The sequence below is a fragment of the Stegastes partitus genome, unplaced genomic scaffold (genome assembly GCF_000690725.1).
Source record: "Stegastes partitus isolate 25-593 unplaced genomic scaffold, Stegastes_partitus-1.0.2 Scaffold568, whole genome shotgun sequence".
NCBI lineage: Eukaryota > Metazoa > Chordata > Actinopteri > Pomacentridae > Stegastes > Stegastes partitus.
Genome location: NW_007578299.1, coordinates 128,118 through 143,121, shown reverse-complemented (window position 1 = coordinate 143,121; position 15,004 = coordinate 128,118). Strand labels below are relative to the sequence as shown.

Here is a 15,004-nt window from a genome sequence, read left to right as displayed (position 1 = left end):
AGAGCGGACACTGCTACATCGACTGCTGATATGTAGACAGCCACCAGTAGACTCTCTTCAGGTGATAATGGCTTACACACAATGACAGAGAGAAGAATTAAATCGCAGCTTTTAGCCCGTCTCACCCCCAAGCTCTTGTGATCAGCATCTTAAAGCAGGACTCAGCCAACCATTTTCTCTTGTAAGCCCTTGAGGGTAAAAAAAAAAGGTCCTCCTCCCTCAATTTTCTCCTCATGAGCTGCCAATGGGAGGCCTTTGTCGACAGCTGCTTAAGGACAGACTTAATTCTCTCATGCCCTTGCCGAGTAAAACTTTGGAAGTTACCTTGTCCTTCATCTTGCATGATGCCTCTGTCAACTGCTGGTAGTTCAAACATCTATTTTGTGCTCGTGTTCACCTGCCCGAGGAGCCAAAAGGCGCAGCTTTAAGTGAGTGATGATCGAGTGGTGTTATGTGTCCCTGACAGGTTCCGGCATGGATGTGGATGATGAGCCGCTGCTGTTTCAGACCAGCTGGGGGGGCGAGGAGGAGGAGGAGGAAGAGCAGGAGGAAGAGGATGATGGAGCGGTACACACAACAGGACAGAGCTGCTCCTCTGGGGATGCTGGGGTTTGTGGACTGTGGAGGGCAGTGGGGTGGGCTTACACACAGCCCTGGGCCAGTGGAGGGATTTTAGGGGTAGCTGTCCTGCTGCCATGTGCCCTGTTTGCCTACATGCTGCTCTACTGCCCTCCTCTGGACATAGACCTCTCCTACAGTGCCTTTGAGGTTCACAGTCACTTCTCTGCTGAGCGCTTTGACGCCCTCACCATCGCTGTAAAGACTCAGCTGGGGTCCTGGGACAGACGTAGGCGAGACTTAGATAACATCGAGTCTGAGGCACTGAGGGAGCTTCTGCTTGAGAAGCTGGGAAGACGGGGAGCGTTCAACAGGACAGATAATGAGGGCATGAGGTCCTCTGCTCATCAAAATGACTCTTTAAGAGCAGGAGATGATCAGAAGAGAGGAGCTGCAGTGAGCAGAGATAAAAGGACAATGCTTGATGTGGATCAGGAGGAAACGGGGAAGCACAAGAGCTCAAATCCCACAACAGAGGAAGAAGAGGAGAGATTAGGGGATAGAAGTTCTTCACTCATTAGGAGGCGCAGGTTTGCTCCTAATTACTACCTGCAGAGCCAGGCCCTGTGGAGGATTGAGCTGGTGTTCGTGGCTCAAGGGCCCGGCGAGCGCAACATCTTCACCCCAGAACGTCTGCAGACGATTCACCACGTGGAGCGTCTGCTCATGCAGCACCCACAGTTTCATCAGTTCTGCTGGAAGCCTCTGGAGGTATTGAGGGATCTGCCACTGGGGCCGTCCTACTGCTCCCCGCCCAGCTCACTCCTGTCTTACCTCTACCCCAGCGAGAGAGGAGGGAAGATATATTATGATGGCATGGGCCCAGACCTGGCTGATATTCAGGGTAGGTCCAAAGTGAGGGAGCTTGGGAGACATCCAGTTCAAACACAGGTGACTTAATGTGACAGCCTAACCTAACTGTGTTGATTTGCCTCGCAGGTTCTCTGAGTCTGGCCATCACCCATCCACAATTCTACTGGTACGTGGATGAGAGCCTGTCCCCCGAGCATCTCTCCTCGTCTCTCTTACGCAGTGAGATCCACTTCGGCGCTCCTCTGCCGTCCTACTACTCCCTGCAGGATCGAGCAGACGAGCAGAGAACTCGCTTCAAAAACTTTGTGGTTCAGTATGGAGACATTCTGGCCAAGCAGTCTACCAGGTTAGGAAGAAATGACACAGAATTGGCCATTTATTCCAGTATAACATCCTTCCTCTGCTGTTTGTTTTATTGAGTTATAGTCACAACAGACACACAGTGTTGTAAACAGTTGAAAAGTGGTGCTATTTTGAATCTGCTGCCCTTGTTTCCAGTCAAGTGAAGGTGCTGTATGGGGGAACAGAGCTGTTTGACGATGAGGTGAGACACACCTTCCACAATGACATGATGCTGGCTGTCATCAGTGGAGCCTGCATCACCTTGCTTGTCTATGTGCTCACCTCCTTCTCTGGTACAGTATGACCTGTTCCTTATTTCACTTGTGTGTTCACAGCTTCATTTTCGAACTGTCACAGTGAGTTTAGAAGCACATGAAGCTTTACCTGCTCCTTGTTCCTCTCCTTTTGCAGTCTTTCTGACTTTCTTCGGACTCGCCAGCATTGGCCTGAGCTGTTTAATGGCTCTTTTCTTATACCACGTTGTCTTTGGTGTGAGGTACCTGGGCATTCTCAATGGAGTTGCTGCCTTTGTTATTATTGGTATTGGTAAGGAAAAGGCAATTAGCAATTTTCTTTCATTATGAAAGGCATAGTTTGACATTTTAGAAAACACACTTTTCTTACAGAGATTTAGTTGAGAAGATTGATGCCACTCTCAGGTCTGTGCAATAGATCTGAAGCTAAAGATAACAACTGGTGGGCTAAAAACAGCAAGTGTGGCTTGGTCAATGTGTTTTTTTTTTGTTTTTTTAAAAAACATCCTACCAGCAGCTCTAAAGCAAATTAATTAACATGTGACATCTTGGTTGTTTAATCCGTACAGAAATAAAATGTAAAATCATCACCTTGAGGTTTAATGGGGGATTTTACTACCGCTAGTAGATTCCAGGAAGGTTACAGCACCTGACCATGAAATAGTCCGACACATAATCTCAGTGGTGGAAGAGGCATTCAGATCCTTCACTTCAGTAAGAGCACCAATACAGCGATGTAAAAATACTCCATTAGAAATAAAAGTCCAAGTAGTAAAATGCAGTAATTCTCAAGCATCAGTATATAAACAGCATGTTACTGTTGCAGCTGCTGCAGGTGGAGCTGGTTTGAACTACTAGTTTTTCAGATGATTGATGGAAAAGCAAATTAGGGGAAAAATTGTTGGTTTTCATTTTTATTACTTTTTCTCTAACCTTTGTTTTTTTATTAGAACTTGGATCATTTAAATATTTATTGAAATTAAACCATGTGTTTAAAAAAACAACAACAACACTATTTTATGAAGCAGTTCACATTTTTTTAAAAAACCAGTTGTATTCAAATCGTCAGGAATACCATGAAAATGCAAAGATTTTAACAATAAAGGTCCAGTGTGAGAAGGAATCCTGGAAGTCAAAAGAGTTGGATACCACTGATTTAACCTTTAGCAACATGTTGTAATTCAAAAGCTTGTTATATTATTTATGGCATAAAATATTCATTTTCATATCCATATTCAGTACAAGTCCCTCAAAGTTGTAGTACAGTGTGTCAGTAAATGTACTTGGTAATTTTCCACCACTGAACAATCCTGCATAAAACCACCAGCTGACATGCTGTTTTATGTTAGATTTTCACACAGATCCAAGATGAATTGTGTTAATTAGTGAACTTCAAAGGTGCTGAAACATGGCTGGTGTTTAGTTCTGTTTCTGACAAAGTGTGACTACCTGCTTGCAGCCATTTCCCGCTTAATGCTAAGCCAAGTTATCTGGCTGCTGACTTTAGATAATTTGAAGCACAGATGTGGGAATGGTGTCAATTTTTATTCAGCTCTTAACTATTTCTTTAAAGGTTGAAAGAAATACCCATTTTTACAGTTCATTTACTCTGACTTGTGTTAAGACTGTTCTTTTTTCTTCTCTTTTTCTCTCAGGGGTGGACGATGTCTTTGTGTTCATCAGCACCTTCAGACAGGCTTCTCATATGCATCAGCCGAGGCAGCGGATGATCTACACAATTAAAACAGCTGGCCGAGCAACATTCCTGACTTCCTTCACCACTGCAGCAGCCTATGCTGCTAACACCTTCTCTCAGGTAATCATGCAAGAAAAACCAAGCAGTTAATAGAATCTGTACAGGAAGCATAAATGACTCCTCTGCTGTAGTTGAATAGAAGTGCCTGTCTCAGCATACAGCAGTTTTCATGCGATAAGCACAAATTGAATGTTTCAAGGTCCTTTACACTGTGCTTTGCTTAACTGACACTCAGATCCCAGCCGTGCATGACTTCGGCCTATTCATGGCCCTCATTGTCAGCTGCTGCTGGCTTTGGGTGTCTGTCCTGATGCCAGCGGCGCTGTGCATTTGGACTCAGTGTGTGGAGCCTCGTGAACATGCCTGGTTGAACTGGTGAGCCAATACTTCCTTACTTTTGTGTGAGATGTTACTTGTGCATGCAGTGCGACACCACGGGTGAGATGTAATCCCTTCAGCTGTCTCTCTCCCTAAACTCTTGTCTCTTTGAAGCTGGAAGTTGTTTCCGAGCCTGTCAGCGAGCCACAGCCCTTTGTCAGATGAGGATGATGATGTGGCACTTCTGTCAGTGGAGATGGAGCCAGGTGAGATTATTATCTCCATGCATTGAATAGGTGACGGGGGGGAGAATTGGAAAAGGGGGATGAGCGCAGGCTGTAAAACGCGGCTGTCTAGGCGCCACTAAGGCCCTTTCCTTTGTCTCATCCAGGCTCCTGTGACACAGACAGTGATGCAGCCATTCTGTCCCTGTCAGTGGAGACACCTTTATCCCCTCCAGGGCAGCAGCATGTGGGTGTGGTGAGCACAAATCTCCAGTGGGCCCTGAAGCACTTAATGGCAGAGCCAGCTGTGGAACACCGAAAAGCCGTTTTAGGTGAGATTTAATATAAACTCTGAGAAGTCACTGTGATTCTGACATGGACAAGATCAATTTATAGTGGACAAACTTGAGATGATCAGGGTGAAATTCTGTAATTTGGTCTTCTTCAGATATTGTGTGCAGAACTCCTGATGTATGATTTAGTCATGAGAGTAACCTCAAGCTTTAATAAGAACTATTGAAGAAATACTGTAATCTCTGTTTGTCCTGAGGGGATTCGGCCTGTCAGAGGTAGAGCAAGCGCCTCTCATGAAGTATTCATCCACACTCTTCAGGAGTGACTGTAACTGATCCTTGCCACTGATCTGTCCTTCAGCTGCTCTATCTACTCCATCAGTCCCTCCTCTCTGCCTTTGTTTATTATTGTCTTCCTGCCGGCCCAGGTGTCTTTCTCCTGGTTCTGCTCTTATCTGCTGGCTGCTGCTGTCTCCTGAGGCCGGCCACTCACGCCCCCCTTCTGTTCCGCCAAGACACAAACCTCCAGACTCTGCTGGCTCTGAGGAGCAACCTCAGCGGCCAAGGCATTTCCTGCCCCATGTGCTCAGGTGAGACGTCAGCAGTGAAGAAAACACGCTCAGTCCATGATAAAAAATCCAGAATGAATATCTAAAATGCATGTTGTATCCTGCAGGTGTGTTTATGGAAAAACCCCACCCATTGAACACCCACACATCCTCATCAGCGTTTAGGTTTTCCACACATCAGCAGAGCCCGAGCACGACAACCTCGACTGCTCCTCAGAGCTCAGTAAAGGCAAAATCAAGCACCAACCAAACAGGTAAACATTAAACAAGTAAAACCCCTCTCCCTCCTCATTTGAAGCCTGTTTCCAGACTTTGAAAGATTGCCTTTTTGCACTGTTTCAGGGTCTCTGCTGACTATTTACATATCAAAGTTGGACCTCGCAGCCTCCGCGACTGTTTATCGCTTCTCCCTTAACACCAGCATCCCGTCTCCATGGAAAATGTGCAGCACGGAGCACGAAGAAGTCTCGTCATTTCAGGTTTGATAACAGAAAAAGTCAATTTGATTTTGTCTTTTTTTTTCTTTTTTTATAATTAGTTGTAGTGCCACGTCAGCCAATTGTGATATCTGCCACCAAAAGCGGCTTATAACTAATCTTGTTTTATCTGAATAGGCTTTTAATCAGCCCTGCAGCAATTACACCACCAGAATGACAGTGTGTGTTTCCCATGTGTACCACCCAAACCCCAGCTGGATGATCACATCCAGCTCATGTGATCCTCATCATGGCTGGACGCCAGAGTTTTCCTTCTATGTAGCCGCATCTCCACAGCAGCAGAGCAGGTGAAAGCATGAAGGCAGTAACATTAGAGCACAAGTGAGATAGATTGCCATGTTCTTTTAGTAGGGAATCAGTCATTTCAGCTCTGCTCTCTCCCTTTAGGAAGCTGTACTTTGCCCAACGTCGTCTGAGACCTCATCCCAGCCGAGTATGTGTCAACCCACCCGGCTGTGGCATCAGTTCTGGGCCTGATGGACCTTCACAGGGAAGCTTTTATACTCCTTTTCCCAGCGGTGAGCGAGCAAGTGCCACAGCATTAGAAAGCATCATTAACATAAAGACAGTTTGTTATCCCATCAGGAAAACTGTTAACACACTGTGCGTGCCACACTGCTGAAATGTCTTTTTTATGTCATCTGATCTCACACTGAGCCCTAAAAATAGAGAGAATGCAGTGATATGACAGTTTCTTCAAATATAGCGTATTAAAGTGGCACTGTCTCAACCCACTGGAGGATTTTTCCACAGGACTCCACTTGTGCGGATATTTTTACACTGCATAAATAAACGGCTTTGAGAGATTTTTCTCTGGTTCTATTTTCAAAAGGTCCCTCATCTGCTGCCAAAGCCAAACCATCCAAAACGTTTGGCTTCAACCCATGCAGTGGCGGTGTGTGTGGTCACCCAGCGGTGCGTCCTCTGGTCGACACCGGGGCCATGGTTTTCGTCGTGTTTGGGATCCTGGGAGTGAACCGAACTGAACACAAGGACAACCATGTTATTGGAGATATGGTGAGGGTCACACCCGTGTCACGTGTGAACTTAAACAGCATGAACAACGTGGAGTGAAAAGCTGACATGTTGTTTAATTTTCTCCAAAGGGCAGCATTATTTTGGATCCAGACTTTGACATTTTCCAGGAGATGGGACATCTTTGCAAAATCTGCAAAGCTGTTAGTGCAAACACGCAGCTTGTGAAGCCAGGAGGGGCTCAGTGCTTGCCTTCAGGTAACACGCACACATTAGCACCGATTTAGGAACTGATAAGTTGCTTTAAGTCATTTTTATGCAAAAGTGGTAACTCAAATGTGAATATCTGCAAATTTTATTCTTTTATAATAGTCAGATGAATATTTTAGGCTTTGGGGCTGTTGGGTGTACAAAACTTCACATCTAAAGACTTCAGTTTGGGGTTTTTGGAAATTATATTTGTCTGTAATTTCTATTTTCTGTAGCAGCAGCTCTGAAGCCTTTCTTTGTATGGCACAAAAAAGTAATATAAAATGCTTGGCCACTGGTTGAAAGACACAACAACATACAAATCAAATGTATGAAGACAAAGAAGGCCAATTAACAAATAAAAGCCTGAGAAAAAAATACATAGAGGAAGCTTTAAAAGGTTTTTGTTTGTCTTTTGTTCCCTTCAGGCAACAAGCTGTCCTCTATTCTGCCTCTGCTTCATCCTGAGTGTCACTCTCTCCCTGAACCCAACCTGCTCCCGGGGCAGCTCTCCCACGGAGCAGTGGGGATGCATGGAGGAAAGGTCCGCTGGCTGTCCATGGCCTTTGAATCTGTAAGTCCCTTCATCTTTCAGCTTTTCATCTTCCCTGCATCAAACATCTGTTCCTTTCAGAGTCGGCGCTGTCCCTAATGCTCTGCCTCTCCTCTCCCAAAGACCACATACAAGGGGAAATCCTCTTTTCAGACCTATTCTGACTTCCTTCAGTGGGAGAACTTCATCCAGGAGCAACTTGCCAGCCTCCCGCAGTCTTCTGCTCTGCAACGAGGTTTCCAGACGTGCGAGCACTGGAAGCAGATTTTCATGGAAATCATAGGCAAGTGAGAGGTCAAAGAGATGCAAGTTGTTCTTGTCTGCAATTTGAGGAGCAGCATGAATAAATCTGATAAAATACGACTCTCTGGTCTGTTTGTAGGTGTGGAGAGTGCCCTCTGGAGTCTGCTGCTGTCCCTGGCCATCTGTGTGGCAGCTGTTTCAGTCTTTACTGCACATCCTCTGCTGCTGCTGCCAGTTCTCATAACCATTCTAGGTAAAGTTGCATCTTCAGGTTTGGACGTGATGTGTGTACACACTCAAAAATGCATCTTAAAAGCTGAGTGTTCAGGCCTGAATTTGGATAATGAGTTTTGGGCTTTCGACAGGCGTGATCTGTCTGGTTGTGGCGCTCATGTACTGGCTGGGATGGGAGATGGGAGCAGTGGAGGCGATTTCTCTGTCTATACTCGTTGGATCTTCGGTGGATTACTGTCTGCACCTCGTGGAGGGATACCTGCTGGCTGGGGAGACTGTTCCCTCTACGCCTGATCATAACTCGGTATGGGAGTGTAGATTTGTCTCACAGCAACAATTCAGTCTAATTGGAAAACTTCCATGAGGTGTTTTCTGTTTACACACATGCCAAAATAAACTAATTATTTAGAGTTTTAGATTAAAAAGGCGAGAAATGCCCTGAAGTCTCATGAGTGGTGACATTCAGAGTGCGGATGTTGGTGGTCCGCTTACATGTTTTTTTTAAATCGTCCCATTAATCTTTGTTTTGTTTGCAGGAGCCTCCGGCCGAGAGGCAGAGAAGGACTCTGGAGGCAGTCAACCATGTGGGCGTTGCCATAGTGTCCAGCGCCGTCACCACGGTGATCTCCACAGTCCCTCTCTTCTTCTGTGTCATTGTGCCTTTCGCCAAGTTCGGCCAGATCGTGGCCATTAACACAGCCGTCTCCATTTTGTTCACCCTGACCGTGACTGTGGCCATGTTGGCCTGCATGGCCCCTGCTCGCTTCAGCAGACACCCCGGCGCTGTGCTAAAGGCCAGCCTGGCTGTGGCGGCAGCTGCAGCGTTGGGAGCAGCTCTGTGCTGGGTGGGAGGACAGCTGGGTGCGTTGGCCTGGGAGTCGATCAGCACATAAACGCTACTGTCCATCTACTCACACTGATGTCACACAGTTTTACTGTATGCAAATTATGAGAACTGTATTTTCCTCCATATATGGAAGGAATGTCAGATCAGTAAATGATCTTGTACTTTACAGCACAACGATGTCAGAATCATCTCAGTAATTAGACACTGTCATCACAGAATGCATTCTTTTCACTTGTATTGATCAGTGGATTGTAAAGATTGGGGGCACAAAGTCCTCACCCTCTGGGTATCTCTTCTATAACACAATGTAACCGACTACGTGACTCACAGTAGTGGGCTGACCTTTCTGGGTTGACTTGATGATTCAGTTGAGTTTTTTTTTTGTTTTTTTTTGCTCTTTCTTCGCCTTCGGCCCCAGATGATTGAGTAATCGTTGGGAAACACTGGCTGAGTCACAGTTTTCATCTGTGTAACTTATTGAATTGTGAAGAGCTGTCGACTCTACAGCGAACTGCTGTTGTTCACACGCTGACAGGGCGCAGCACTCTGACGTCCGTGAAGATTAGTGTTACTGGTTTACATGATTCATGGCCATTTTGTGAATCATATTGTTTAATTTTTTTGTGTTTACTTAATTGTGCACTGAATGTGATTTTTTTTCAGCCACATTTGTGTCACAGGTTATGATGTCCTGCTGTGGCTGGATTAAAAGTTGTACAAACCAAATTTATACTGTTTTTGTTAAATGTAAGGTGTTACGTAAACGTGCCAGTATGCTGCTTAGACACACTCTGAACTGCGGATGCTGCCGGCACACACACAGGTTTATAAGAGTTGTGTGTGCCACTATTTAGCACAAATTACCATCCTCTTTTTTTCCTGACTTCACATGGTTGTATCTCAGATCTTTTAACTGCTTCAAGGTCTCTATTTTTGTCATCAGCACCAATTGAAAAAGACCTCTTGTCAGCTCCTCAGGTGTACCCTCCACATGCCCTCCACCACACTCACAGGCTCTCGCTGTAACCCACTCGGCTTCCTCCTCTGCTCTCACACAATTTAGAGCACCACTCAAACACCCATCAATGGTGGCTCTGGTCTGCCCCGCAGTGAAGGTGAGGGCCATTTGTCAAACCACATAACACAATAATGGTTAGGGAGAGGGACGGACTCAATTGCGGCAAAAGCAGTAAATTTCTGTTTTGTGTGCGTATGTGTGTTACTTGTGACTGTCAAATAAAGCAGGTGCAGAAAGCCTTGGGTCTTTTCTTTTGTGGAAGCTCAGCACTGTTTCCTCCTGCATTGTTATGTAACAGAGCAGCGGAGCGGGATGAAGACCTGTCACTGTTTCCTTACAGTCACATAATTACTGGGAGAGCTACAGTAGACGGCGTCACATCTCTGGGTGGCTGTTAATTATTCATATGAAGCGGCTTGGATTTAATGCTGAATTGCAGCGCATCCATGTTTTATGTCGGTTGTTAAACAAAGGGAAGTCGTTCTGCATAAAGTGGCATTTCTGTTCAGTATGATGGAGAGAGACTTAGAAAGTGAACAAATGTGACAGAAATCAGAAAAAAAAACCTTGTTGGGCTTTTGTTTGGAGTCTTTTACTGAGGCACAGAATGCATTATGTTGCAGCAGAAAGAGAAAACACTACGTTTTCTTCTAAATTTCTACTGTCAGAGGCATTGAGGTGATTTTACCAGGAGCTCTGGTTGTGTGGAGGTAAATAAGTATGTGCAGCTAAGAATGTCATGAAGAAAACAACAACGTACATTTATGTAAAACGCTAATATACCTGCACCTTTCAGGAATCTTCATCATTTATTCATGAATGTGAAATCTGGCTTGATTCTTTTAAAGCATGTTTACCCAAAGTGTAGTCTTGTTACAGCAGCATGTACTTTTTGTTAGGTTATGCAGAGTGAAGGCCCCAATTTCAGCCAGTTTTTTTTCCTGCAGCAGCATTGCTCTGCTCCTCCTGTTGTTTGTGAAAAAGCACAAGAGTAGCAATGAAATAATCACAGAGAGCGAGTGAGGTTATATGCAAATGAATGACTATTTAGCAGAATGGAAAAAGAAATGATTTCCTGCTGTAGTCTGAAATGACAAGCTCCATCTAAAAATAGCAAGGCACAGATAAAATGAAAAGAGATATTTATATCTGACTTTGTTTTTCTGTGTTTGCTGCAGGGGTCAGAAATCTCATCGGAAATGTATTTTAGACATGGAACAGGGCTACGATTGAATTCCTCATTTCTATAACTCCTGTCCTGGATTGCCCTCAGCGTGGTTTAGCTACAATGGCACAAAGAGGTTTGCAGGTCCGAATTAGTAGTGCGAATAAAGGTCCAAACAGATGTGTCAGGCTGCAGAAAGTTCACACAACATGGTGTTGAATGACAAATAAATGGAGAGCGGGAATGAGTGAGCAACAAAGTATATTCAACATAGACCAGTGGCTATACATTAGAAGGCAATTATAGGGCTAGTTTCAACAGTACCTTTTCCACCTTTACATTATATATGTATTCACTATAACAATAAATACCCAGGCTCATTTGGTTCTTGAGAAATACTTCATTGTACCAAGAAAAGGCATTTTCTCTGGAGAGAAATTATTTTACATCAGAACTGTAAATCAACACTGAAACAAGTCATATCTTTATTACCCCATGTTACAGGGCACACACAATGTTCAAGTATGCCTGAGGAACTAAATGGAGCAATTAAAAAAAAAACAAAAAAATAAATCCAAAAAAAAGAAAAAAAAAAAACAACAGAAGAATAAGAGAGATAAAATGCATTTAAAAATAAGTGAACTGGCATTGCATTTCACAAAAATTCATAAGCTCATGATTTTGGAACAATTCACCGTAAAGTGCTAACTGGTTCGAGCTGAGAAAAGCACATGTTCCCTTTGAAAGATCAAACACATTACTTTATACATGGAGGTACAGTAATAGCCAGTCATCAGGCAAGCAATTACCAACCAGAAGACATGGACCACATTTCATTTATTTGTCCTTTAATAAGATAACTGCTTCCTTAATTTCCTTGTTAATGGTAACAACGAGAATCTTGCCACTGGTTGCCAGGACAATGCCAATTACAAATGCTGGTGTTGTCACTGTACAGTTTTCCTTCTTTCCTTGTAATTACATGCAATTGACTGACAGACAGTATCAAAATCTCAAGTCAAGTCCTTTTAATCCTCTTACGGATAGGAATCCTTGAACCAAAGGGATGAGAGTGTGAGGAGAGGAGAGCAATTATCGAGGAGTGCAGGAGACGTTCCCATACTCCTCCTCCTCTTCCTCTCCTCCCCCTCGATGTGGTGGGCTGGCCCGACAAAAGCAGGGATCTGTCCAGCTGATGCCTGCCTTCCTACAGGTCCTGAGAATCCACTGTTATCCTTTGTGCCTCTCATTAAGAGGCGTGTTTAAAAAAAAATTAAGAAGAAGAAACAATCAAAAAAATATCTGGAGGGGACTGGGTCAATAAATTTTCCCCCATGTGTCCGCCTAAAGCGGACAACCACCCTCCCCGCCCCAATCCTAACCATAAAAAGGTAAAAACAAGGTGTACTGCAGAATGGCTTTACTCCTCACAGTCTGTGGGGGGAGCTAGAGCCCCTAGGAGCTGAGGTGCGGTTGGTGGTCTTGCGGCTGTTCTGTCGTGTCTGATTCATCTTGGTGGCCGAAGGTTTCCGAGCTTCAGGCTGGCGCCTCCCCTGGGGGCCCCTCCGTTTGCCCCTTTGCCCTGCACGGCCCCTTCCGGCCCCCGCTGGTCACTTGCGTGAGTGCAGTGTGTCCTGGAACTTGGTGCTGGTGTAGCGGACATGAAATCCTTTTTTGTTGATTGTATCGTCAGAGCGGAACTTGATCACAATGGAGTCACCGGCCGAGTAGATCTCCTCTGGAGGCTGTCGGGAGGGACAGAACAACAGATTCATTTGTGGTTGGGGCTTTCTGCTTCTTTGACTGCACTTCAGCTAAAACTTAAGACTTCTCACATGCTGAAACTGAAGTAAAATCAGTGACCACGACGACTGGTTTCTGACTGCTAAGTTCTGTAACAGCCAGAAGCCGTGTTGGGGTCAGGGTCCAGGACTGGCCCTTTGCAGCTTTATTCTGATTCAGGCTCTGGCTGATACTGAAGTGAGAACAAAAAACACTGGGATGATTAGTGCCAGGTGCACCACTGCAGAGAGCTCATTGTTTCCTTGAACAAAGCCACATAATGCACGGCACTTCATATGCTTTTCGTGGAAAGTCAGCCAAATAGTTTCCAGTAAAACTAAAGGGGCGTAAACTGCATTATGTGAGCACGAAGACATTCTACACTTGACCCGACGTCTTTATCAGAATCGTGGCAGAATCACATAAATATTAATTCATAACATCATCTTGAGAAATAATTAGTTGGCTTAAGGTGCTCAGTCAGGCGAGCGCCGCAACGTCAAAGCAGTCAAGGGTTGTGCAACCAATTGTAAAAACATAAGACCGCTGATTAAAGCTGCCATTCACAACATGAATAATCTATCTTCAATGGCCTGTAAGTCTTGGTTTATTGGAAGAAGGATTTGAAACACCAGAAGAGAGTGGCCCACCAATTTTATTGTAGACCCAGAAACAGTCTACTGTTTAACTGAGAAAAGCCCTTGGGCTAAAAGTAAGCCTCCCCACACTATAATGAGTTTTCACCCTACTTTGGATTGAATTGTGTCAGTTTATTTCAACCTGTTTTATAAAAGGAAACTTGATTGAGGAGCCGCTCCCCGGAGCACAGAGGGTGTTATGTCCCCTCCGGCGAATAATTCATAAGAACAGGCGTGAGTGAGAGGACAGAGCTTATTACTGAAGTGTGTAAATGAAATCAAGCTGTTCTCTGACCTGAGCAAACTTGTGTTTCTATTCCCTGCTGGCCTCATTGTTCCAGACTCCAGCTGCAGCCTCAGCACTGCCTGATTATTTCCAAGTTACAGCCCCAATGCCAGAGACTCTGATAGCGTATCGACACCCAGGGAGTGACCGCTGGTGTTGACCTACAACCACCTCCACAGCACACTCCCAAACTCAGAGGAACACGTCAACTTTAACAAAGCGATTAAGCCAGAGTATGGACTGGAATCAAAAGCCCCAGGGCGGTTTACAGAATTACCCTATTGCACACTGCCTGGATGGGTTACAGCAGCACTAATTCCACAACAACAGTCTGTACACTCCTGCAGTAAAAAACGGAACAAAGTGCCGTGACCTGCCGACTCGTTTTCTCAAAGAAATCGTTCTTACCCCTGAGCCACAGTAACGTCCCAGCCGTGGAGACTTGGTGTCAGCTCCATCGAAGAGCTCCATGTAGTCATAGCCGCAGTCCGTCTCCTCCTCAATCTCAAAGGTCTGGAAGATGAGCTCTACTCCGTAGCCTTTCTCCGCCGAAATCACCCACTGACAGTCAGAGGCTCCGGGGTAGTTATTGTCTCCAAACTGGGCGTGGGAGAACAAGTCCTTGGTTTTGACTTCAGCCTTCAGACGACCTCCGCACTCTGGACAGAAAAGTTGAGTTGGGTTGTTTTGGGTCAGGGTTGGTAGCAAACGAGACCAGCTGTTGTAGCTGTTCGTCTACAGTCATCCAGATACAAAGGATTTTTCGACTCGCTAAGCAGTTAAATATGAGTCACAATCATTCTCAGACAGGGTGGTAACCTGTGACCTAAATTATAGCTCAACATGTGAGCAATTGACCTGAAATTACCGGGATGCCCCCAAAAAACCCTCATCCTATTGTGCTTTATATGTAGCTGGAGGAAAAACTGAGCACTATAAATATGTCTTTTTACCTGCAGTATGGGAAGCCTCGAAGCCTTTCTTCTGCACAGAATTATCAGAGAAGAAACGAATGAACAACTTGTTGCCGCTGGATGTGATGGGTGGAGGTTTCTTGGTGCCACAGAAGCGACCCAGAGTTGGTGCTTTTCCATCTCGGCCGTCGTAAATCTCAATGTGGTCATAAGCGCACTCCAGGTGGGCCTCCATGTCGATCTCATTGAAGGCCTGTAACAAAACAAGACAGTGAGTAACAGAAACGTATGTGAATAAAGCGAATAAACTCTTCTTTTACTCAATCAGATCATAGTAATTTTCACAAGCTGGCTGCTCATTGTAATTCTCTCAGCACACACACAAAAAAGTTTAGCACAGAAATATCTGACTTCAT

At 44.9% G+C, this 15,004-nt stretch overlaps 2 protein-coding genes across 2 annotated transcripts in view; one reads left to right on the top strand and one right to left on the bottom strand.

The window, feature by feature from the left end:
• Positions 1 to 474: 474 nt before the first annotated feature.
• Positions 475 to 10,040, top strand: disp3 (dispatched RND transporter family member 3). The gene is made up of 20 exons (XM_008288641.1): positions 475 to 1,462; positions 1,558 to 1,777; positions 1,930 to 2,066; positions 2,185 to 2,319; positions 3,683 to 3,843; positions 4,019 to 4,158; positions 4,276 to 4,367; positions 4,493 to 4,657; positions 5,047 to 5,208; positions 5,295 to 5,441; positions 5,530 to 5,666; positions 5,802 to 5,971; positions 6,072 to 6,202; positions 6,517 to 6,701; positions 6,791 to 6,917; positions 7,337 to 7,482; positions 7,585 to 7,744; positions 7,844 to 7,957; positions 8,070 to 8,242; positions 8,475 to 10,040. Exons 1-20 carry the CDS (start codon positions 475 to 477, stop codon positions 8,829 to 8,831), a joined length of 4,047 nt encoding a protein of 1,348 aa, XP_008286863.1. The 3' UTR covers positions 8,832 to 10,040.
• A 1,172-nt stretch (positions 10,041 to 11,212) lies between these two features.
• bmp1a (bone morphogenetic protein 1a) overlaps positions 11,213 to 15,004 on the bottom strand; it is a 31,799-nt gene continuing 28,007 nt past the window's right edge. Inside the window, exons 18-20 of the mRNA XM_008288640.1 lie at positions 14,628 to 14,841; positions 14,083 to 14,333; positions 11,213 to 12,713 (exon numbers count right to left, since the gene is read on the bottom strand). Of these exons, the coding sequence (XP_008286862.1) occupies positions 12,579 to 12,713; positions 14,083 to 14,333; positions 14,628 to 14,841 (600 nt within the window). The 3' untranslated portion in view covers positions 11,213 to 12,578. The remainder of the gene's footprint in view (positions 12,714 to 14,082; positions 14,334 to 14,627; positions 14,842 to 15,004) is intronic.